Source organism: Trachymyrmex cornetzi, unplaced genomic scaffold, assembly GCF_001594075.2.
Source record: "Trachymyrmex cornetzi isolate Tcor2-1 unplaced genomic scaffold, Tcor1.1 scaffold44, whole genome shotgun sequence".
NCBI lineage: Eukaryota > Metazoa > Arthropoda > Insecta > Hymenoptera > Formicidae > Trachymyrmex > Trachymyrmex cornetzi.
The window spans coordinates 941,775-965,726 of record NW_017299179.1 but is presented as its reverse complement, the minus strand read 5'-3'; the positions used below and the strand labels follow the sequence as shown (position 1 = coordinate 965,726).

At 40.5% G+C, this 23,952-nt stretch overlaps 2 protein-coding genes across 6 annotated transcripts in view; one reads left to right on the top strand and one right to left on the bottom strand.

Moving 5' to 3' along the window:
• spg (dedicator of cytokinesis spg) overlaps positions 1 to 11,222 on the top strand; it is a 56,326-nt gene extending 45,104 nt beyond the window's left edge. Inside the window, exons 5-18 of one of the 2 annotated variants that reach the window (XM_018512871.1) lie at positions 1,342 to 1,426; positions 2,026 to 2,484; positions 2,743 to 3,042; positions 3,289 to 3,493; positions 3,631 to 3,813; positions 4,068 to 5,793; positions 6,092 to 6,109; positions 6,189 to 6,351; positions 6,732 to 7,169; positions 7,353 to 7,494; positions 7,624 to 8,299; positions 8,451 to 8,812; positions 8,921 to 9,279; positions 9,480 to 11,222. In XM_018512871.1, coding sequence (XP_018368373.1) covers positions 1,342 to 1,426; positions 2,026 to 2,484; positions 2,743 to 3,042; positions 3,289 to 3,493; positions 3,631 to 3,813; positions 4,068 to 5,793; positions 6,092 to 6,109; positions 6,189 to 6,351; positions 6,732 to 7,169; positions 7,353 to 7,494; positions 7,624 to 8,299; positions 8,451 to 8,812; positions 8,921 to 9,279; positions 9,480 to 9,647 — 5,284 coding nt within the window. In that variant the 3' untranslated portion in view covers positions 9,648 to 11,222. The remainder of the gene's footprint in view (positions 1 to 1,341; positions 1,427 to 2,025; positions 2,485 to 2,742; positions 3,043 to 3,288; positions 3,494 to 3,630; positions 3,814 to 4,067; positions 5,794 to 6,091; positions 6,110 to 6,188; positions 6,352 to 6,731; positions 7,170 to 7,352; positions 7,495 to 7,623; positions 8,300 to 8,450; positions 8,813 to 8,920; positions 9,280 to 9,479) is intronic. The other variant, XM_018512872.1, reaches the window with a different exon arrangement.
• Positions 11,223 to 11,350: 128 nt separating this feature from the next.
• The window catches only part of stan (protocadherin-like wing polarity protein stan), a 14,009-nt gene continuing 1,407 nt past the window's right edge, over positions 11,351 to 23,952 (bottom strand). The window contains exons 3-16 of one of the 4 annotated variants that reach the window (XM_018512922.1): positions 23,473 to 23,750; positions 22,396 to 23,109; positions 21,322 to 22,162; positions 17,718 to 21,023; positions 16,926 to 17,544; positions 16,221 to 16,587; positions 15,847 to 16,062; positions 15,080 to 15,652; positions 14,305 to 14,731; positions 13,985 to 14,222; positions 13,348 to 13,665; positions 12,503 to 13,091; positions 11,728 to 11,734; positions 11,351 to 11,603 (exon numbers count right to left, since the gene is read on the bottom strand). In XM_018512922.1, the coding sequence (XP_018368424.1) occupies positions 11,592 to 11,603; positions 11,728 to 11,734; positions 12,503 to 13,091; positions 13,348 to 13,665; positions 13,985 to 14,222; positions 14,305 to 14,731; positions 15,080 to 15,652; positions 15,847 to 16,062; positions 16,221 to 16,587; positions 16,926 to 17,544; positions 17,718 to 21,023; positions 21,322 to 22,162; positions 22,396 to 23,109; positions 23,473 to 23,750 (8,505 nt within the window). In that variant the 3' untranslated portion in view covers positions 11,351 to 11,591. Of the gene's footprint in view, positions 11,735 to 12,502; positions 13,092 to 13,347; positions 13,666 to 13,984; positions 14,223 to 14,304; positions 14,732 to 15,079; positions 15,653 to 15,846; positions 16,063 to 16,220; positions 16,588 to 16,925; positions 17,545 to 17,717; positions 21,024 to 21,315; positions 22,163 to 22,395; positions 23,110 to 23,472; positions 23,751 to 23,952 lie in introns of those variants that run through there. The other 3 variants (XM_018512920.1, XM_018512919.1, XM_018512923.1) reach the window with 3 other exon arrangements.

Below are 23,952 nucleotides of genomic sequence, written 5' to 3'. Positions count from 1 at the left end.
TAATATTTTGCATATCAGACTGAATAATTTATTTGTACGTATATTTTCATTAATTTTTAATTGCGAATTTAAATTTATTACTCTTAAAAATTCTCTCATTATTTCTTTCATTCTATAATAATTCTTATCTTTTTATCTAATCTCATGTTAATATCTTAAACAGATTACACTTTACAATATTATAATTATTCTGTAGATACTCTCCGAGGATTACAAACTTCTCCAGAATTAGGTGTTCACCCAAGACCCCGTTCTTTCCCGATAAACATAAACCTCGCGGCTTCCTGCAGATTCCTATCCCCGCATACATGGTACGCACACAAAAAACGAGTCGGGTATCCGGCATGTATCTGCATTCCTGTGGGGCGACGGTGCCCTCCGCGCCAAGAGTGGAGCCTCCTCAACGCGTTGGAGTCGTCGGAGAACACGGCCCTATGGCATGCGGGCCCAGCCCGGCCCGGTCCGGCCCCTGCGTCGGGGTCACGGAGAAGTTAAGTAGCCGCTTCTCTCTCCGGGGCCCCACTTTCGAAGCGAACCTCCCAAAGTGTGATGCAACGTACGCCTTAATCAGCGACGTGCAATAATCCTGTATCTCATGCACCTCCCCCTCTCCCCTCTATACCTATTTTTCCGTACCTGCACCCGACGAATTTCATTCGTCAACGCCCCCGTCTTGAGGGGACGATTAAAAATCTCGAGGGTGGATCGCAGTGCCTTTGAACTACAAGAGAGGCCTCTCCTACTTTATTAAACAAAAAATTGTTGGGAGATTGTTATTGAATCGTTGTTAATGTTTTATTTTAATTAGTTTCTCTGAGATATAACTTATATACTTAGCTGTTTAATGAATATGTAAATCCGACCCTGAGGTATTCCCTCGCGTACCGAAGTGTGTCTTCCTTTGATATGGAAATAACTAACGAGAAATTTTTATCGATAGATGTTATGTAAGACTCTTTATTGCAGGGTTGAATAATTCTTTTTTTAGATAGCACAGACTATCGGTTAATGGCATAAATTAAAAATATTCCACCATCGTGACGTATTTTTACGTACTTGGAAATAAGAATCGCTTCGTTATATTTATGCGTAGAGCATCAATGAATTTTAATTATATTTTGTATATAACGTAGCATGAATAAATAACTCTTGAAAGTACTGTTCTTTAGGAACGCGATTACGTGAAAAAAAAATTCAGCAGAGAGTTTTATATTAAAATTAAGATCCATACAACATGTTATAAATAATTGCAATTGATAGCAAAATGTCTTTTATTAGATTTTTTTTAGAAACGACATTTAGTTTTACTTTTTATCACGATTCCTTTTTATCATATTTCAGAAAGCTCGGCTTGGACCTGGTGCCACGTCAAGGTGCTCACATGGTAGAGCCGGATACCATGTCTGTCGTGGAATTATATCATGTGGTAATTACGAATAAAATAGTACATTTTTATCGAATTGATCATACAGTTTGCGAATATCGTATAACGAGTCAAAATGAAAAAAAGGAAGGACCAAATGCAGTGTGCAATAACGATGAGATATGAGCTTCATTAGAATGCTGGCCATGAAGGCAGCATCACTCAATTTCGCTACGTGCGGCGCGATACAGTTACTTCTGTTCAACAAATTGGGTTCTCGTAAATACAAGTATAATCATGATTGACAATTTATTAAATAACAAATAAATTATTAAAATATTAAACGATCTTCTATCACGAAGCATAACGATGTAACAATTTTTCGATATAATGTCAAGATTATTTTTATTACATTTTTGTTGATGTGAACTAAAATAAATAAATTACAAAATTAATTAAGTACGATTTGATATATTTTTAGTTAATGTCCCCTAATTTTTATCCGTCACATCGATAAATGTGACAGATAAAAATTACGACCCCGACATTGTAGTTACAGAATATGGACCTAAATCGAAGAGCTGAGTCAGTTTGTTGTAAATGAATGAAAAATATTGTTTGCGTGGCATTAATTCTGATCTTTTCTCGCGGGGGGGTTGCAGCATGTGCAGAGTGCTGAAAATTCTCAGGGTGCATCCGCCCGCGGCACCCTGCGTCGCAAGGAGCACAGAAAAGTCCTTACGCATCATCTGTACTTCTGCATGAGAGACTTTGGCCATTCGGTAGGCGAGGATACCGAGATTTACTTCTCTCTGTTCGACGCCAAACGGCAGCAGTACCTGAGCGAGCGCTTCCTGGTGCGCATCAGTAAGGAGGGTTTCTCCAATTATGTGGAGAAGATGCACAGCAATTGCACCATCTTCACAGATCTGGGCAATTCCGACTTGAGCCGCGATCTTTATATGGTAGCCCATGTGATGCGTTGTGGCCGGATGCTATACTCCGATTCCGGCAAAAATAAGACTGGAACTGCGATTTACAGGCGGCCTCATGGAGTGGCGGTTCTTTCTCTGGCGGAAGCCGCTCAAGATCACGCAGAGGAACTCGAGATGAGTTTCAAAGTAAACGAATAAAGAATATTAATTAATTAAATAAATATAAATTAATTAAATGTATTAAATTCATGTGTATCGTGAAAATGTTACTTTAATCCCGATTTAATGTAACTTTGTATATCCTCAATTCCATTAGTATATTTTATCGAAAAAATTAATTGGATCGTGTTTGAATTTTTTAGTTCTTTTTATTTTTTTTATAATATTCAAAAGAAGAACATGAACGAGACATATTAAATTGGAAGGATTTCTATTTACCTGCAGGTGTATCAAGGGGAAGAGAAGGAATTTCATCAGTTGCACGAACAAATCATACGTAACAACAAGTGCTCTCCTTTACCTGGACAACCCAATTATGGAATAGTTGTATCTCTTCGTATTCTGCATGGCGAGCTCTCTCAAGTGCGGGAGGAAAATCCGTTGTTATTTAAAAATATTTGCCTCACGAAGAAGCACGGTTTCTCGGATGTTATTATGCCGGGCGATGTGCGTAACGACCTGTATTTGAAGCTGGAACGGGGTGAATTCGAACGTGGCGGAAAGTCCACCGGCAAGAATATCGAGGTGATATAAAATTTTTTTAAATTATTTCTCTCACCTAATATTTACCTGTTATATAAAATAACAAGCTGTATGTGGAAGTATTTTCACGGATTAAGAACTAATTTCTAATATAAAAAAATATACAAAACTATTATATAAGTTTAATAAATTGAAATATTATTAAAATTTACTATTTTATTAATATAAAAAATTAATTTTTTACGGCAATGAAACTGAATATTTTTTAATATGTTGCAATAAAATTAGGTGACAATCCTAGTCCTAGACGTGGACGGCCAACCCTTGGAAGAGTGCCTGTTTGGAGCCGCGGGAATGGACGGTAGTTCTGAGTATCAGAGTTTGGTCATATATCATCATAACAGCCCATCGTGGGCAGAAACCGTGAGACTGGCGATACCCATCGACAAGTTCTATGGAAGCCACGTGCGTTTCGAGTTTCGACATTGCTCCAGTGAGTCTCAATAGATATTGATCTGACGATGATCTTCCACTTTAGTTTAAACGTTCTTCGTTTATCTTTCATCTTTCCACCTATTCTCTACGGTCTTCATTTATCCTTTCCAATAAGAAATTTCCTGTATATTGCAGCACGTGAGAAGAACGACAAAAAATTTTTCGCCTTCGCGTTCGTACGACTGATGGAGCCCGGAGGTGCTACTCTTCAGGATGGCCCGCACGAATTATATATTTACAAATGCGAGGAGCGTACGAAATTGGATTCCTTGAGTTACCTGTCGTTGCCAAGTAGCACGAGAGAGCCGTGCGCCTCAGGTAAATTAAATTTCTCTATAAAATAAAATTTTCTTTGGATAATATTCAATTAAATTTACGTGAATAAAATAAAGAATTAATATAATTCTAAAAATGGATATAATATCTATTATATTATCTACAGATGAACAATATACGCATAAAATTATGTTAATAAGTGTTAGCGTAAAGTATTTCTGAAAAATAATATTAAAATTAGACATCATATATATTTAGATATTTATATTTATAATTATTTTCTTGTTATTTTTTAGGCCCACCAACTTTCACTAGATCGCCAAAGGAGACTGTATTCGTACATACCTTGCTCTGCAGTACCAAGTTAACGCAAAACGTTGATTTACTTAGTTTGCTGCAATGGAAAGCTCACCCTGAGCGAATATCCGAAGCTCTCGGCCGCGTTCTTCGACTGGACGGCGAAGAACTAGTCAAGTTCCTACAGGATATCCTTGATGCGCTCTTCGCCATGTTTCACACTGAGGACGGTAATTCCACAGCGCACTCCGGCCTAGTGTTCCAAGTACTCGTGTCTATCTTCAGCTTGTTGGAGGACTCCAAGTTTGAACATTTCAAGCCAGTGATGGATGCTTATATATCAGACCATTTCGCCGCGGCTTTGGTGTACAAAGGTCTTCTCAGCAGCGTGCAACATTGTGCCGATTGGGTAACCGCTGCGGAAAAGCAGGAACCGATTATGAAGTGCTTCCGTTCTCTCGAATATATCTTCAAATTTATCATTCAAAGCCGGCTGCTGTTTGCTGTCGCGACCGCCGGTCAATACGAGGATAGTTTCAAGCGCGATCTATATTGCGTATTCGCAGCTCTCAACAAGATGTTAGGTATTCCCTATGAAATGGTGCTACTATCGCAAATCGCATTACTGTTGTCGATTGCGGCGGTGTTCGAGCAGCTAGTAGCAGTGCTGCCAGTCCTCGAGGTAGCTAAACTTACCTGTTCAATGCTAGACTCGGTACCGCGGGAGTCACCCTTGCAGCTCACGCAGGCCAAGTTAGTTGCTATTAAAAATCTTACTACATCTAGCTTGTTCCGCAAGGACGACGAGAGTCGAAACATGTTGCTTGTCACTATATGTCGGCACTTACGCATTCATCTGGCACGTAGAGAAGAATTACGATCCTGTACTGATATCTTGGGTGAAATACTCAGCTTTTTGCATAAGCGTGGCAGGGACACGAATAAAGTCAACAATTGCATTCACCACGACGTTGAAACGCTTTGTCTGTCGGTGTTCGATGTGCTCGTACAGACGATACTGATCGTGATAAATGCCAATGGACCCGTCCTCGGCTGTCTCGTCGGTTGTCTTATTGGATTGCTTCAACTGCTCGATGAATATCATTACGCGCGACTTTGGGAAGAGTTGACGCACGCCGGCGATCGAAAACCACTCAAGGACTTTCTGCTACGGGTATTCCTGGTCCTGCGGGATCTTGTACGCCAGGAGGTATTTCCGCCGGACTGGCTGGTCATCAGGATGCAAGCTAACAACGTCATTCTGAGGTCACTGCAGGAACTCGCGCAGCCGCTCGCGTTCCGCTTTCTTCATGGCAGCTTTGATTCGCAGCTATGGTCCACATACTTCAATCTTGCGGTGGCTTATCTTACTCAACCATCGCTTCAGCTCGAACAGTTCTCCGAAGTCAAGCGAGAAAAGATCGTAGAGAAGTACGGCGACATGAGAGTACTCATGGGTTTTCAGATATTGTCTATGTGGTCGCATTTGGGTGAACGTAAGCTCGAATTCATACCAGGCATGGTAGGACCTTTCCTCGAGGTAACTTTGGTGCCGGAAAGCGAACTTCGCAAGGCAACTCTACATATCTTTTTCGATATGATGGAGTGTGAGCAGCGAGCTCGCGGAAGCTTCAAGTCCGTGGAGTCTGAACTGATCGACAAGCTGGACATTCTTATCAGCGAAAACAAGGGCGATGATGAATATAGGCAATTGTTTAACACTATGTAAGTTTATATTTTATATTTTAAGTCTTAAGATCTTATATTTTTAAAACATCCAAAAAACGCAGAGATTTTAAGAAGAAATATTAATTTTCTATCGGAATAAAAAGTACTCTCTGCTGTATTACTTTCTAAAACATTTTAAATTATATATTTCTAATATTGTACAATTTTTCACTTTTACCATTATATTTTTATATTATAAAACAGATGTCAACTATGTAGCATTTTTTCGTTTGTGTTAGTTTCATAAAAATATTATGTGACACTTATCGCATTTACAATTTTCATGCCGCTTCAGGGAACATCTTAGCGCTGTGTAAGTGCAATACTTTAAATTGAATGTGATTTTTTGTTTAGTTTCAATATTTGTTAAATTCCTACATTTGTGATTACAGATTACTGGACAGAGTGCAATCCGAGGATCCCACGTGGAAAGATAGTGGCACTGCTTTTATAACGTCCGTTACGCGTTTATTGGAAAGGCTTCTTGATTATAGAAGCGTCATTCAGGGTGACGAGAATCGCGACAAGCGCATGTCGTGCACCGTGAATTTATTGGTAAGGTGTTAAAGAAAAATTATCGATACACAATAAATCCAATAAGATTTGATTTGTTATTACTTATTAGTAAAAGTAATATACTGCGGCTAAACCAAGGAATCTGTAGTGCAAATGTGCGGCTATATGTACAAATTACTTATGACTTAGCGCGTTAATTAACTAAACTGTGCGACACACGCGCACTGTATATACTCAATAGATATACTATATATTTGGTGTGCTTGGTCACTCTATGCTTGACAGTTAGCACTCGTGTTCGCGCTCTCCGATGGAAATTTTATCATTGTGCCTGTCTCTCGTTCCTTGTTAAATCATTAATCACTAGAAGTGAAAAGCTCTCAGAGTGTAACATGGGGATACTTCTGATGTTCTTGCAGAACTTTTACAAGAATGAGTTCAACCGGAAGGAGATGTACTTGCGCTACATTTACAAACTACATGATCTACATTTGGCCGCCGAAAATTATACGGAAGCGGGCTTTACGATGAAGTTATATGCCGATCAGCTGGGTTGGGGCTCGACTATTCTGCCATCCGATCACGCTCATCCCCAGCAACTAGAATGGGAGCGCAAAGAGTTACTCTATCATAAAATCATTCATTATCTCGACCGTGGCAAATGCTGGGAAAAGGGTATACCCTTGTGCAAGGAGCTGGCAATTCTGTACGAGACTAGACTATACGACTACGCCAAACTTAGTCATGTGTTGAAGCTACAGGCTAAGTTCCTAGATAACATTCTGACGCAACTACGCCCGGAACCAGAATACTTCCGCGTTGGATTTTATGGTCTCAGTTTTCCGCTGTTTGTCAGAGTGAGTTTGATTTATAATAATCCAAAATGATTTTTAAAAATATTCTCGGTATATAAAATAACTTAAATGTTATAATTCTATTCTATCAAAAATATTTTATCAAAGTTTGATTCGGATTTTAGCATTATTTTATTTTTTGTGAAATAGGCGCCTTGAAAATGTTATTCGTGTCTTTTATTGTAGAACAAATTATTTATTTATCGTGGTCTGGAATATGAACGAATAGGGGCGTTCACACAACGGCTGCAAACGGAGTTTCCATGCGCACAAATTTTAATGAAGAATTCCCCACCTGATGAGAGTATCCTTACGTCTGAGGGCCAATGTAAGTGAGATTAGATTTATTAATTTTTTTAAATTAAAAAAGAGTCAATCCCAATAATTTGAGAATCGATAATTTATTATGAATGAATATATTTTATCTAAGAATTGGACACCGTATATTTTTTTGCAGATATCCAAATTTGTAATGTGAAGCCAATCCCCGAAGAGGGTAGCTTGGCTTGCAGCGGCGTCGAAGTTCCGGAACGCGTAGTCGCATTCTATTTGGTGAATGATGTTCGCAAGTTCACGTTCGATCGGCCGCTGCATCGTGGCCCAGTGGATCGCGAGAACGAGTTCAAATCGTTGTGGATTGAGAGGACGATGTTGATGACAGAAGCTAAATTGCCAGGGATCCTCAGATGGTTCGAAGTAATCGAGAAGCGGTCGGAATTGTTGGCACCAGTACAATATGCCTGTGAGACTATGCAAAGCGTGGAAAGAGAATTGAGGCGGTTGGTTGCGCAGTACACTGCGGAGCCACATAGAAATATCAATCCATTTAGCATGCGGCTACAGGGTATCATCGACGCTAACGTAATGGGCGGTATCACCAAATATCAGGAGGCCTTTCTCACGCCTGAATTTGCCCGACAGAATCCCGAAATGGTGCCGCATGTTAATCGATTAAAGGGATTGATACTGGATCAGATGAGTGTGTTAGAATCTGGTCTGGTGTTGCATGGTCAGATTGCACCCACCGGAGTTCAACCGTTGCATAAAAGACTAATCGAGAGATTCACACAGCTCAAGCAAGGCCTCGGTCCGTTGGCTAGGCAGAGAACCATTCATCAAGACAGCATCGTGAAGTAATTATATTCTATATATTCTTGTACAGTTCGTTTCATTGCCTTATATATTCAAACTGTAAAGCTTCCGGGTTTGTTTTATTACAGGGTTAATTATTTTAATTGCTCTTTCTGCTTGTGAGAATATCTAAGAATATTTTTGTTTTTCCAGTTCGCCTCTACCACCTTTGCCGGTCAACGACAAACAGCGTCCAGCCACTTTAGAAACCGCCGGCTCTAGGTTGTCGCATGCTGACAGCGATGGTCTTCCCGAAGACGAAGGCTTTTACACGAAAGTGGATGGTATACCACCGCCTATTCCACAACGAGAAGTACGGCCGCGTTCCGTTGGTTATGGCACAACCCCGCCTAGACCCACGCATCAGAGATCTCTCAGTAAGCCACTGAGTCCAAAACTGCCATTGAGGCATTCCTTGCCTACTCCTACTGACGGCGTGGATCAAAGTGGCCTCAGAAGCTCGTGGAGCGAACCTGGACCCGAACCTGCCCCTCCACTACCACCCAGGGGTTGCAGTAAGTTAATTTCTCTGTTTCTATTATGATCTCTGTAATGAAATGTAATATAACTTCGGAAATAAATTTTTCATGAAAATATATCACGCTTTGTGCTTCCTGTTTTAGTGCTAGACAAAAGAGATTCGAATACGAATACTGTAGTACCGCCGGCACCGCCGAAACGCGGTTTAACGCACAAACGCACAAATACAGAATGGAGCATGGACGACGACTCCGAAATCACGGAACCTAGAAACGAACCGAATGATCTGCGCGACAGCGGCATTTCTACAGCCAGTCTGCTAGATTTTCAATCACACTTGACGAATCTAAATAATCTAGGCTACGAAGACTTCGAGCCGCGCTCCCGGTGCAACGACATCATGAACATTTCTCCACCGTCTGTGATAAGCGCACTCAATGTCTCCACTGGCAGTTTCGCTAGCGGTACATTCCAGGGCTCGCATTCTCTCCCTAATCAAGAAGTAAGGAAATATAACTGGAAATATTTACTAAAATATAACATTTCCTTGAGTGAACAGATTGCTAAAATTTAAATTTTTCTAATTAATTTTCTTTTGTTTCATATATTTTTATTTTATAATAGATATTCAAATAATGCCAACAGATATTTATGTTCATGAAACAAACTGATAGCAATGATTTGATTAATTTTCTTTTATAGGTGAGTCCTCCACCGATCCCTCCCAAGGCTCATCAAGACACTCCGTCAGCTCCTTCCACCCTGGAGAGAGTATCCAACAGAACGCAAAGCCACGGGCACTCGGAAAATTATTCCGTTCCGAAGATGCAGACGCTCTCCGTGGCGTCCGATACGGAGAGCACCGTGTAGTGACGATATCCCCCTAGTCTCTAGCGGTTAGTATTTAGTGATTTGTATGTGCCATTATGGTCAGGCGCGAATCCTGTACTCGATTTATTCCTCGAATTGTCGGGTGAATTCTCTTAGGTAGTAACTTAAGATAAACATAAGAATATCATCGTCGTCATCGTTGTCGTTGTCGTCATCGTGTCTAACGGGTGTGGTACGCGGAGAGACGGTCTTACATCTGTCATCATCGAGATTTCTGACTTTTGTACAACACTCTCTGCACGTAGCTGATAACAAAACATTGTATAAGCCGAATCAAACCGTAAACCCGAAATCACATCGAACTCCCAAACGTAATACGAAACGAATCGTATCCAACCCGCGTATATATGTACCTTCGTAGAGAAATAGAAAGGAAAGTGCATAATAATCGCCCTTGAACACCGAAAACGTCCAGCAAGAAACTTCTTGATAAATTGAATTTATCTGAACGTGATCGGTGATCGAATCGCGATATTTATATATATATATATACATACATATATATCGATTTTACATAAAACATTCTTCCGAGTATATCAATCCACACATACCATACTGACTATATATATTTTGTAATTTATTTATATTTTCAACGAGAAAATAAAGATAATTTTTAAATCAATGAATTGCTGGAGATTGTGTGGAGTGATATTGTCAACGTACAGTTGTGCGGATGTAGTTGGGAGAGAGGCTGGAAAAAAAATGAACCCTACCCCGAAATACTGAGGGGTATATAAATTATGTATTTTGTCACAGTTCTTTTTTTTCTCTTCGTCTCGTATGAGTGTATATACAAAAGTATGAAAAAATGCGCCACATGATTGTACGCTTTAACTTACGCTATTTTTTCTTCTTCTTCATGGCATATAAAATAAAGAGAAAGATTGTAAACTTCTATAAAAAAAGTAAATAAAACCTAAATTATACATATACTTATATAGGATGATTCTTAATTATATGTCAATATTTTATAGAGAATGAATACAGAGCTCAAGAAAAAGATGGCGCATACGAAAATAAGTCTAAACGATTGACATTTTTTTGTTTCGGTTTCTAGTTTCATCTTCTGAAATATTATTATATAATTAAGAATCATTCTGTACATAGCAAAAAAGAGAATAGGCAGTGGAATGTATACATTGCACAATACTGAGCTCATGGAGAGAAAAAATTTAAGATAGGATGGAATGAGTTTATAATGAATAATGATTGGAGATCATTTTTGTTCTCTGTATCTTCCTGAATATCATTGTCAATTGACGACAATGATCATTCATTGAGAATCGGAGATTCACAAATCGGAGCCGAATTGCTCCTGAATAAAAATTATAACAAGCGCAAATATTTATGTTGGGTCGATCAGAGTGTGATTGAACGATTTAGTGCAAACTTTGATCTTGTTCCACTAATAATTATCTATACTTATTTTAAATACAAAAAATTGTATTTAAAATACGGTTTTAAATTATGAACTTTATTTTTTTTTATTTGCATTCTAAATCGTTCAACTGTGTACTCCATTGGATAAAAATAACATCGAGATATTTTCCAATGATAAGCGATAACTGCCGATTTATAATTATAATATATATCGTTTATATATATATATTATAATTCATGTATACATATATATATATACATATACATATTTTATAATTATGTAATCATTGGAATATATTTTAATGTAAGAATTATCTCTTAAGATTACTCTGATAGACCTTCCATATGCAACATATAAACAGGCACTCACACATACATGCTAATTAATATGGCTAAGTAAGTACAGTCATGGCCGCTTCTTAAAATATATATATATCGACGAGTCTTTATTGCGCGTTGGACACTTAAGCTAGGCGTAAACTAAATTACTTTGTACGTTGTTCTCGTTCGTGGCACGGACCTCGTCAGACGGGCGTTTCCGCATTAGTATCCTTCCTGCAACAGTGACAACTCGCGATTAGTTCCGATTCAATTGGACGCTATCAGAGAAAATTAGAGGTAATCGTTGCGGTTTGTAGGACGATTTGTAGATTTATTATATATCGTCACGCTCGCTTACCTCCTCGCTGATAATTTGACAGTCAGGGCAAGCACGGATCACAGAAAAGACATAGTTATGTTAGAGAACGTTCCAACGCCACCTTTTGTGCATACAACAAGGAGAAATATGGGAAACCAAAGAAAACCAGAATGAATTAAAAAGAGTGTTACGAAATTGCGCTAAGACAAGAAACGCTGTAACTTAAGTATGTTAGTTCGCCGCCAACCTTTTTTACGTACGCTGGATGTGACGTACTTGTATTGTCTTTTTGTAAATTGTTTTATATGTCAATGAACGCATCAACTTTTTGAATAATCGTTTATATAAAGGTTTCTATTTTTATCCAATGTGACTACGTTTTATTATTTCTATATGACTTTGTTAATTTTGATTACAATTAAGCTTTCATTATGACTCCATTTTTAATTAATCAGATCTAAGTTACATTCATTCTATTTTAAAGTATAATTTCTCATGAATCTTTTTCCTGTTAATCTCTAAGATTTTACATATTGAAATAGTATTTTTTATTTTATTCTTAAAAGAAGATATTATTTTTAATATAGATAATATACATATGAAAAGAAAAAGCTCAATGAAAATAATTTAAAATGCTCTCTTTCTTTATATTATTCTTTGTTATATTATTTTATATCTTTGATTCAGACATCAAATCCATCGTATATAAAAAGTTCATTTAAGTGTTTATTTAAATTATTTAACAAGCTATCCGATATCCGAGTAAAAAATAAATCTCCCAAATCTAAATATGATATGTGTGTTTATTACTCACTCGGTCTCGGTAATAGTCTGCTCGTACTGCTGTTGTTGCTGCTGTTGCTGCCTGAGCGCGGCCAATTCGTTACTGTGCTGTAGGTCATGGGTCAACGAACTCGACAGTATTCTGCCGCTCATCGGCAGGATATATTCGGGTCTATCCTCCAGAACGGTGGGGGTGACCATCTTGCCGCGTTTCAGACTGCCGTATCTTTCAGAACCGCTGAGGTTGTCGTGCTGGGAGCCGTGCAGACTTTGACCACGTTTCAGGCTGCCATAACGCTGCTCGGAACCACTCAAGTTTTCGTGATTCGAATTCTGTGAGTGATGGCTCATGCTAGAGGCAAGGATGCGTGACGACATGGACAGCATGTACGGTGTGGGTGACACTGTATGATCTTCCTCGGCAGTATAAGGGAACAAGTACTTTTCTCCCAGATGATGCATTTTCTCTTCACCTTCCGAATAGTTCTCATCCGGCTGGTTTTTCTGCGGTGAGTTCATCTCCGGATACGGCAGCGGGTTCGGGCTCGAGGTCTTGTTCGAAGCTATCTCGTTATCTGACATGGTGCCACCAGACCATTGGCTACTTCGCACATCCATCACTGCAAAAGAAATGGACAGTATTATTTTTAATTTTTCTCAAAAATCATATTACAGTCCTTTATATTTATATAACTATGTGGTGCTACTATAAAATGATAAATAATATTTCGATCTTTTAGTTGGAATTTAATTTTATTATTTCTTAATTTCTCTCTCTCATATCTTACAATCACTCTTATCTTTTTTATGATTCAAGATTTTTTACGCATGTTTTTCTCTTTGTTCTTAATTTAAACTTGTGATTGCCAATCTTACCATTTGATGACAGATATGCTTCTGGCAGTTGGGAACTCCATCGGGGAGCGTAGATCGGTTTGATGTTGGGGAAGAGTTCAGCATTCGAGCAAAGTATGTTCAAGTGTTCGGCAGGATTAGTATGAATATTGGGCAGATAGTTGTGAGCGACGTGCTGCTGTGTAGACACTCCCATATTTCTGTGCGACCTCGACGTGACGTCATCCTCGTCGGAACTGTGCGAACTGGCAAGGTCCAGGCTTCTGCCGCCTCCTTCAGCTTGCGAGCCGTCGGAGTCTGATTCTGATTCTCTGCGCTGACCCCTTACCTCCGTAGATTCTTTTAAAAACATTGCGTAACATTAACTTAAGGACAAATAAGTGAAAAAGGTAATTTTCGATCAAAGCGGGTCTTGATCGAACATGACTTTTTATGTGATAAATGAATAATAATACAAGTATGTGTGAATTTTTACAATTTTTACAATTCAAACAAACTGTGCGATATTTATCGGTCTTGAAACACAGTCTTAGATTGAAACTAGATTATGCAATATCATGAATTAACTTAATTTTATTTATGTAATGAATTAACTCAAATAAATTAATTTTAATATATAGTTAAAAATTTTTTCATCCGCTGTTTTTAAAATCTGTACCTTGTCGAGAATGTAGTGCTGATCGATGACTCCTCGACGACAGGTACGGATCTCGATCGCTATTGTAATTACTTGTGGAGGTTGATGTATGTCTCAAATGCGTATCGCTACGATAAGGACTTGAACCTGTTTTATTTGTACTTCTTGAAGTTGTGCTGCTTGTAGAAACGCCAACGTGAACTCTCTTACATACGGATTCTGCTCCGTTATAAGTCGAGGAGTAAGCTAGCGCTGAACGCTGAAACAGAAACGTCAATATTAATGCATTCACATTCTTAATTCATATATTTATAGCAAGAGATCAATTTTAAATTACATACCGAATGGCCATTTACATTTTGACTGCTACTTCCGTTGCCCATACTTCCTTCTAGCAAAGGCGTTTTTTTGCCAATACACCTTAATAGACTTTGATACAAATTTCTCCTAACTCTGCTATTGATGAAGCAGTAGCCGATTAGACTAAATGCCGCGTGAACCACGATAGCAACACTCAGTAAATACGATAGCATCGGCGAGTTCTCTGATGCATTGAGGACCGCCAAAGTCCATGTTGATCCTAGTAAAGGTAATGAGGCCACAGAGAGCCATAGGAGCGTTCGTAAATTTCCAAAACCCATGATGTGCTCCTTCAAAGTAAACGCTGCGCGGATGCACATTACGAGAATACAGAAATTCACCAACACGGCAGCACAAACGGGACCTATGAGCGACCAAATCACGGTTTCATAGATGGACAACCAGCAGCTGGAAAATCAAATAAAAATTTATGTAATTAAAAATTCCGTTTAAAAGTTCAAAATTATGTTCTATTCTAAAAATTGTATTCTATTGTATTATAATAATTATATTTTAGTAATTTTAACAAGTCGCGAAAGGATATGTTATAATACGGATTATCGCCATAGAATTATATCATCTCATTTTAGTTTTAATTTTTATCTTCAATTTTATCTTTATAAAGATATTATTATTTGATAATAAACTAATAAAATTTTTTATGTTATAATAGTAGGTGCTGGATTTTGAAATTTTAAAAATAAAAAAAAATTGGAAAAAAATTATTTAAAAAATAAATCATTAAACTCAACTTACAAATAGAAATTTCCGTACTGATCGGCTCTGACGCCGATAGTAAGTCCAACGATGACAGCCGGCAGTCCGTATCCCATAGTGTAATAAAATCTCATCTGACCGTGGTTCACATCTCTCATTTCCGTCAGCATCCGATAGAGATGAACGGAGTCTACGAGGGTCCAGGCAAAAGTACTCAACCAGGCGTAATGCAGTCCTATCGCCGTGAGTTTGCAGGGGAATTCGTTGGAGACGAGAGGATTTCTGGCTTTGAGCGCGATTAGATACAAGATTTCTGCCATAAAAACGCATAACACCAAATTCTTGTGAATACTGTTAGAGTTGGTACCACCGCCGCGAATTAATGCCAGGATCAAGAGAGCAGATAATAGCAGCGGTAAGGCGAGCATAAACGCGCTATAACTGGTCACATCTTCTAACAAAGATGGCTCGGGAACATACTCAAGATCGAGTACGTCTGTCAGTATGGCAAAGGTGGACAGTTTCATACAAGAACAGTTCACAATAGTACCGAATGACAAGGAATTGTCTTCAATTTCCGTGGTGCAGCCCATTCGACTCCATTCACCGCTTCTGAAATTGATCAGGTAAAAGAAATTATTTTCTAAACATTATGAAATTTTTATATTAAAATTAAATAGAATAAAATTCAAATTTTTATACAAATGAATTGTGACCAATTAAATTTATCAATTGTTAAATAAAATTAGTTTTTTATAAAGAATTAAAATTTCTTAATTTGTGAAAAGTCAATTAACTTTTCTTACCCTCTCGCTGTGCTCCAATGGACGCATTGCGGATTTGTTCTGGTCTTGAAATCATCGTTTTCATGAAGCCAAAGTCTGACTTGAATCGGTGACTGTAAAGGGATTCCTGTCAAGGACTCGTAGCCATTATCCGAGGGAACTAACACCGAGATAGTCATTACGGGCGATCCAACTGCTACTTCTACCCCCCATCTAACTGATACCGAGTCGTCGAATCTATAATTCAAGTATTAGCATTAAAAATAATTAGTCAGATAAGCCATTCTTTTATTCTCATTTTTGCATATAAAGTTTAATAAAAATATAAATAATAAATTTTTATTATATTAAAATAACAAGAAATTCATACGCAATAATTGAGCAATATAATATACCTTTGTGGCAAGAGAGCACCAAGTTCTTTGTATTGTACGTAACTCAGCACGGCCTTTCGATTGTTCAGACTGTTCTTCACATTTAGTTCACCCTGTATGACGGGTTTGATACCTAACGTGTTGAGTGGCACCTGGATCTTTGAGTGCGGATCGAATCTGCTTGGATCAGCCATGTAATTGTTGTACTTTGGGAAGCTAATAGATGGACCAAAATGCGCTGAAGAGCTCAGAAAAGCAGAGGTATCAGGTAGAATGACTTTCCGATCAGCTTCCACGGGTCTTGCTGTTGATACAGTAGGATCTTCCTTGTACTCAATGGTCTCGTAGCCGAAGAGACTCTCCGATGTTACGATGTCTAGACCCAGTACTAAAATATGATTTAATAATAAAATTAAAATAAATGTTAAAAATTAATTCCTTTGCACGGTATGAAGTGCAATACATACTTTAGCGGAAATTTTAAATTTTATTATTTTTATATTACTATTTAATTAAATTTTAACATTGCCACATTGTGTATCGCGCACAAAACTTATTCTTAAATTAAAAAATTTATTTTAATTTTAATTTTTTAGAGAAGATTGAAGAAACAACGAGAATATCTAAAAATGTTAAATATAGTTAATAAATTTATAATAAATCATTTCATTAATTAAAGTAATTAAATTGGAAGGAAGAGAGATAAAGGGTCTCACATATACATACCAACGTTATCATTGACTACTTCAAAGGGATTGGTAAAAGTATCATGTTGAGATGCTGTTAAAGTCTTCAAGTATCTCGCCATAGCGTCCAGAATCTTATCGGGACTATCTCCGTTAAGTTCTCCTATCTTATCCCATTTTTCCTTGTATTTGGACCTTAGAATTGCTCCGGCTATGCCAATCAGATGGGCGACGTAATCCTTGTCCTGACTGTGAGTCAAGTTCAGACCCACTAGACTTTCTTCATAACGTAACAAAGCCACTAGCAAGGATTCCGTCACCAGAAGATCAGCTCCATACATTTCTCTCGTAATATTCACCGCTCTGTAAACGTCTTTTGCCATTTTCACGGCTACGTAGGTATTTAGCGTGAGATCCTTGGTCTCCAGAGCCGCCAGCTGGTATCGATGTTCGATGAAGGCCTCCGAAGTGCAATTAAAGAGATCGGGCGGTTGCCAACCGCCTAACTTGTCGTCGCAGGATCTGGAAGTTTTGCCCTCGGCAGTGCCGGGACAGTCTTCGATGGCTGTCAACCCAAAAAGAGTTCGCGGCCACCACAAACCATCCGAATACGATCTGGGACAGCCATCGTAGACTACTTCACAGCCTCTCAGGGTCACCTAATATATTAAAAAATATCAATATTTTAATTAACATCGTTAAAAGCGATGGTCTTCTTGAATTAAAATTATTTTATTTTAAAAGTTTATTTTAAAGATATTCATAGTATTTAAATTATTAAAAGAAAATATTAGAGCTAAAATATATTTTACATTTCTCTCTATTCTTTTACCTCAGCATAAGAATTTGGGCAGTCGGTGCACGAACGACCTATCACTCCCGTTCGACAACGGCATTGACCGGTCTCACTGTCGCAACGAGGACCGAAACTGCCGGTTGTGTAGCACTCGCATGGTATGCACTCCTTCCGCCCGTTCGGCTGGTAGTGGTTCTCCTTGCAGTGGCATTCGCCGGTGGTCTTGTTACAAGCGGGATCATAGCCCTTGGTCTCGTCGCAGTGACAGGGCCCGCAAATTGGAGAGCCCCACCATGTCGCCGGACAGGGTTGTTCGCTCTTCGTCTCGCAGTATTCTCCGGATATATCGGAAGAAACGCATTTACATTGATAACCACGCCGCAAGTCGCTAGTATCTTCGATGCAGGTACCGGCGTCGCTGCAGGGTTCGAGATTGCAAATGCGTTCGCAATTACTACCTACGTGGCCAGCCGCACACACACACTCGCTCGACCGCCACTGCGCTATGCAGATCGATGCCTGTGGACATTCCGTGTTGCAGTAGGTTTCAGATGGACAACCGGCGTCAACGTTCTCTTGGATAGTTGGACGCTGAAGAACGCTCTGGTTAGTGCCGATTCGTATATCCTGCAGGCAGCCGTCAAAGAACGGTAGATCGATATTGGTCGCTTGGTCTGGACCACCTACGAGGATTCTGCCAACGTACAAACCCTGCAGCTTAGCTGGTAGCGGCACTGTCACAGGTCGTTCGCGATAGTCTGTGTCTAGGGATACGTGACCGCTTTGCCAGACAATCTCCATACGGTGCCATTCGCCATCTGCAACTGTACAGCCACTTCGTATTACATCAGCACCATCCAGCGAGGCGACCAGTTTGCCATTTCGGATTTCCAACAGGACTGAACTATTCTGACCGATCTGCACGCTCATGACGAATGCTAGTTGTGCGCGAGTGCGGAAACTCAGAGCCGTTGTCCACGGTAATTGAATAGGTCGCAGTAACGGATTGAAGCCGAGCATGCCATTGCTGTGAAAGCTATACGGTGCGCCAATTTCTTCGGCGCAAATAGGCCCGGCAAAGTTATGTTCGCATTCGCAAACAAAACCTGACCAGATCTCACGGCATTTACCATTGTTCCTGCAAGGCGACGAGGCACAAAAGGCAGCTTTTTCAGGGCAACCCGCATTCGTTCCATTGTCGGCTACGAATGAATTCAAGTCAACGAAAACGTGATCGATGTAAAGATCACTAATGCATCCAACATAGTCTTTGTTGCGGATCTGGAAGCTGGATGGGATTGCTGGCAGACCACCTAACTGTAACGGTCCAGTCAAGTCCAGAAACCTGTGGCAGGTTTCGGTAACAAGTCCACAACGTTCCTCGAGAACTCTTTCGCTCCTACCAGCGCAGGTCCATTTCGGACCCAGTCGTTTCTCGCCGTGCTTTAGAGCGAGCGCGACGTCACAATCGTCTAGAGACACTGTCACTGTTCGGTTTATGTACGAGACCACAACCTCGTGCCACTGGCCGTCCGAGACACCGCCAGGAACGGTCGCCATTGCTCTTGTTACTTCATTACCGAGGGAAAAGCTAAATTGCACGCGCGAATCCACGATTTCCAGGGCGATAAAGTCGTGGCGTTCATTGTATCTGCCGTTGTAGAGTAGCAGACCATCAGCCAACTCGGTAGCAAATTTCAGTCTAAGATGAAAACGATGACGTTGCTTGAGAGAAGCGAAGGTGAGGAATGTCGCCGGACCGAAACTGCGTGCTTTCAACTCGCAGAAAGGCGTTACGCTTTCCAGAGCGGACACAGGGCAACCTTCGCAGGTAAAGCCAGCGGTATTCTTCACGGTGCATTGAGAATCACCTTTGCAGATGCCAGGTGAGCAAGCGTCGCGGTTCATTGAGATCTCGCAGTTTACGCCGGTGAAATCCGGTTGGCAGGTGCACGAATATCCGCCCTCTCGCCTGTGGCAGATGCCGCCATTCATGCAAGGATTCGAGTAGCATAAATTCACTTCGGTGTCGCACATGTAAGCCTCGCGACTACCAGTAAAGCCACGAGCGCATCTGCACGCGAATGTGGTCACCGGATAGATGGGTCGAAAGAGAACTGTGTCGCTGCTGGCAAAACCAGATGCGTTGCCAAACTTGAGCACCGTCAGGCACTCTTCAAAATTCAGGCAAGGCTCACGAACGCAGAGATTGTCGTCGAAGGGCAGAACAGTGACTGTTGCCAATCTCGCCAGGATACCACGATTGAGATATACTCGTTCCTGAAGAAATTGCGGACTGTAAAACTCGTCAACCGTGCCTGGCTCGACCTTGCGTGCCGAGAAGCTCACGTTCAAAATCTTGCCCTGCACGTTTGCATCTTCCTGAACACTAAAGAGAAAGATGTTTTCCCGCGGACACGGAATGATAGCTGCCAAACCATCCAGAAAGTAACCCAGAAGAGGACTGAGAAATGCTTCTACCGTCATGTCGTCCAGTCTTACTGTAATCGAGTTCAGCAGCATCTCGTCAGTGATCAGACGTACTGATAATGTCATTGTGGCCTTTGCCTCGTTGATACCGTCTGTCACGGCGACTTCCATAGTCGCTACCCGCGGCACGTTAGTGTTGAGCTGTGGCGACAATCGGATCTCGCCAGAGGTCCTATTGAGATCGATTAGATTCGCGTTGTTGCCGGCGAGGATGCTGTAGACAAGATTGTCCGTCACATCAGCGTCCACTGCTGGTATCCGGCCAATTGGTATAGTTGGGAAGAAGTCCTTGAAATTATTGAAAATTATTTGAAAGTCCTTAAGCACCGGCGCGTTGTCGTTCACATCAGTTACTAGGATCTGCACCACCGCGTCCGAACGCAGGGGCGGTGACGCGGCTCGCACCACGAGTTCAAATTTCTTCTTCGGCGATTCGTAATCAAGTTCTTCGAGGGTGATTAATTCGGCGCGATCGGCGCCTTGGCGAACATTCAAACTGAAGCTGTTGGAATCCTCACCGCCGATGATACTGTACTGCACCACTGCGTTAGGACCTTCGTCTGGATCGTGGGCGTAGATTTCACCGACGGTTGAGCCAATCGGGGAATTCTCAGCGATGTAAAGAATGATCTTATCGTTTTCAAAGGCGGGTGGCGAGTCGTTGATGTCCTCAATCTTGATAGTAACAGGAACGACGGACGAAAGTGCGGGCGAACCGCGGTCTGTGGCAACGGCCTTTAAAGTATAATATGCCACCGATTCTCGGTCCAATATTTTCGCGGTCCTGATAATGCCTGTCGTAGAGTCAATCGTGAACGCTCCGTCGCCGTCATCCTCTAAACCGTACTTTACCTGGATCAGTCATATTGAATTCATTAGAAAGTTGTGGAAAGAATTTTAAAAGTTGTATGAAAACTTTTTACTATTTATTATGCTTATATTTATAATTGTCGTTTAAAAAAATTGATAAAAATAGTTTTTATCGATCAAAGATACTAACTTAATAATTTATTGATTATATTACAAATTCAAGATTTCTATGAATTATTAAAATTTGTATTTACTTATATAAGCAAACCAATTAGTATGCTATATTTCTTATTTAAATTATATCATAGCATCATTTTTTATCGAAGAGAACTACACTTACCCGGCCATTGAGATCGGTATCCGCATCGGTCGCCGCGACTCTCAGCACGCTAGTGCTTAGCAAAACATCTTCGAGAATCGAACCGTGATAATGTGGCGCTTCGAAGACCGGCGCGTTGTCATTTACGTCTGTGACGGAGATCTCCACATCGGTAGTATCCGACAGCGATGGCACTCCACCGTCCCGGGCGGTCACTGTCAACAGGTACGAGGGTACCGACTCGCGATCGAGCGCTTTTGTCGTCGTAATCGCTCCAGTTTGTGGATTGATGGTGAACTCGGTGATCACCTGTTCGCCATTGTCAGTCGCTAGGCTGTATGTAATCTGGGCGTTCTTGCCGACGTCGGCATCAGTAGCACTCACCACCAGGACTGTCACGCCAATCGGCGCGTCCTCGAACACCGAGACTGAGTAAGGTGCGTTTTCGAATTCTGGAGAATAATTGTTGGCGTCCGACACGTTGACATAAACCAAGGCGGTATCAGTGCGGCTGCCGGTATCCGACGCAGTCACTGTCAACACAAACCGCTTCTCCTGCTTATAATCGAGCGTCTGGGCGATAGTTATAAGGCCACGTCCGTTTTGCGAAGAGATAGAGAAACGTCCGCGCGTGTTACCGCCCGTGATTTCGTAATGGATCCTGGAATCCTCATCCGGATCGGTGGCGGTCACTGTGGTGACCGGCGTGCCCGCCAGACTATCTTCGGACACTACAGCCTCGTAGGTTTTTGGCTCGAAGTAAGGATCATTGTCGTTCACATCGGTCACTGTGAGAAATACCGTCGCGCTCGCGGATTTTGGTTCCTCTCCAGAATCCGCCGCAATTACGGTGAATTGGTATCTAAAATCAAAACGAGAATCTCTTGTTAAAGGATTTGCTAAAGAATCTAAAATAAGTTTTTTTTTAAGTAAAATTTTATGTAGTGAATGGAAGAGAGAGATTATTTTATATATTTTTCTTCAAACATTATTTTTAAATATTTCGTACAATTTTTATCCGCGTTGATTTATATTTCAATTATTCCAACTTCGATTAAATGACGGTTTAAAAATCGATAAAAAAGATTAATATACTTTGAGCATTGTTCACGATCTAATTGCTTCGTCGTGTAGATCCAACCAGTTTCTGCTTTCACGGTGATGGGGAAGTTCTCTGTGGAGGCGCCGGTGAAATCACGCGCACCGATAGTATACTTGATGAGTGCGTTGTTACCCTCGTCGGCATCGTATGCTTGTACCCTCAGGATCGAATATCCCACTGGTACGCTTTCCGACACTGCTTCTTGGAAATGACTGGTATAGAATCTTGGCGCGTTGTCATTTACATCCCTAACCATCACGAGCAGCTGGGTAGTGTTAGAACGCGCGGGCGAGCCACCGTCCTGAGCGCGTATGACGATCTTGTAGCTCCTGGTGGACTCGTAGTCGAGTGGCTTAACTAGGGCTACGTCGCCACTCATTGAATCGATCGAAAAGGTATTCTGTGTGTTGCCGCCGATGATAGCGTAGCGGACAGCAGCGTTGGCGCCAGCATCCGCGTCCATCGCCCTGATACGGGCTATCACTGGATTGGTCGTGTAGTCCAAGTCCTCTGGCACGGTCGCCGAATATGTGCGCTCGGTAAACTGCGGATAGTTGTCGTTGTCGTCCAGCACACGTACCACTAGGGTCGCGTTTGAACTACGTCGCGTCGAAGGTGGTGTCGCTTGATCCGTAACGCTGAGCACTACCGTGTAAATCTCGGTTTGCTCGCGATCGAGAGGAGTTCGCGTGGTGACTACGCCGGATCTGTGAGATATACAAAGATTTATATTGTGAATATAAAAATCATGCAAAATTATATTTCATTGAGTTGATCATATAAAAGATTTTATCATAGGATCTTCTGAAGAAGAAAAACTAAGTTAAGAAGAAACAAAGAAAGAAAGAAAATAAAAATTAGATTCTACATAATTTATTCGTGTCATTGATAGTACTAAAATATAGAGAAGATAATCTATAATTCATATAATAGAAAAAGATTGGAATCTTCTTTATTCATGAATATAAAAAAGAACTTCCTAAACGAAATATTAAGATAATGAGTTTCGGATGTCAAAAAATCAAGCTTTCTTCAAATATGCCGGAATACATGATATTTGTAGTACTAACCTTGGATCGATTCTGAAAGTCGCTGCATCCTCCATATGCGTGATGCTACTCCCTGCCGTGATAGAGACGATAGAATACTCCACTTCGGCATTTCTTCCAGTATCCTGATCAGTAGCCTTAACCGTAATCACCGTGGAACCTACGGGAACACCTTCACGTACCGACGCGTCGTATTCCGGTCCCTCAAAACTGGGCGTATGATCATTTGCATCCAACACATTAACTTGAAGAGTCGTAGTGCCGGTGCGCGGAGGAAACGAATCGTCCACCGCCAACACCTATTTGGCAAATAATCCATGTTTGTAATTAAACGTTATTTTGATATTAGAACTTTTTTATTTTTCGTTTTAACTGCACGTTACAACGTTAATAAATTACTTTTAAACAGAAGAGAGACGTACGTCTTTTAAATAATGTTTTTTTTTTTATTAAATTTATTCTTATCGTTAGAGCAATGCTTATATTTCTAATTTTTTTTCT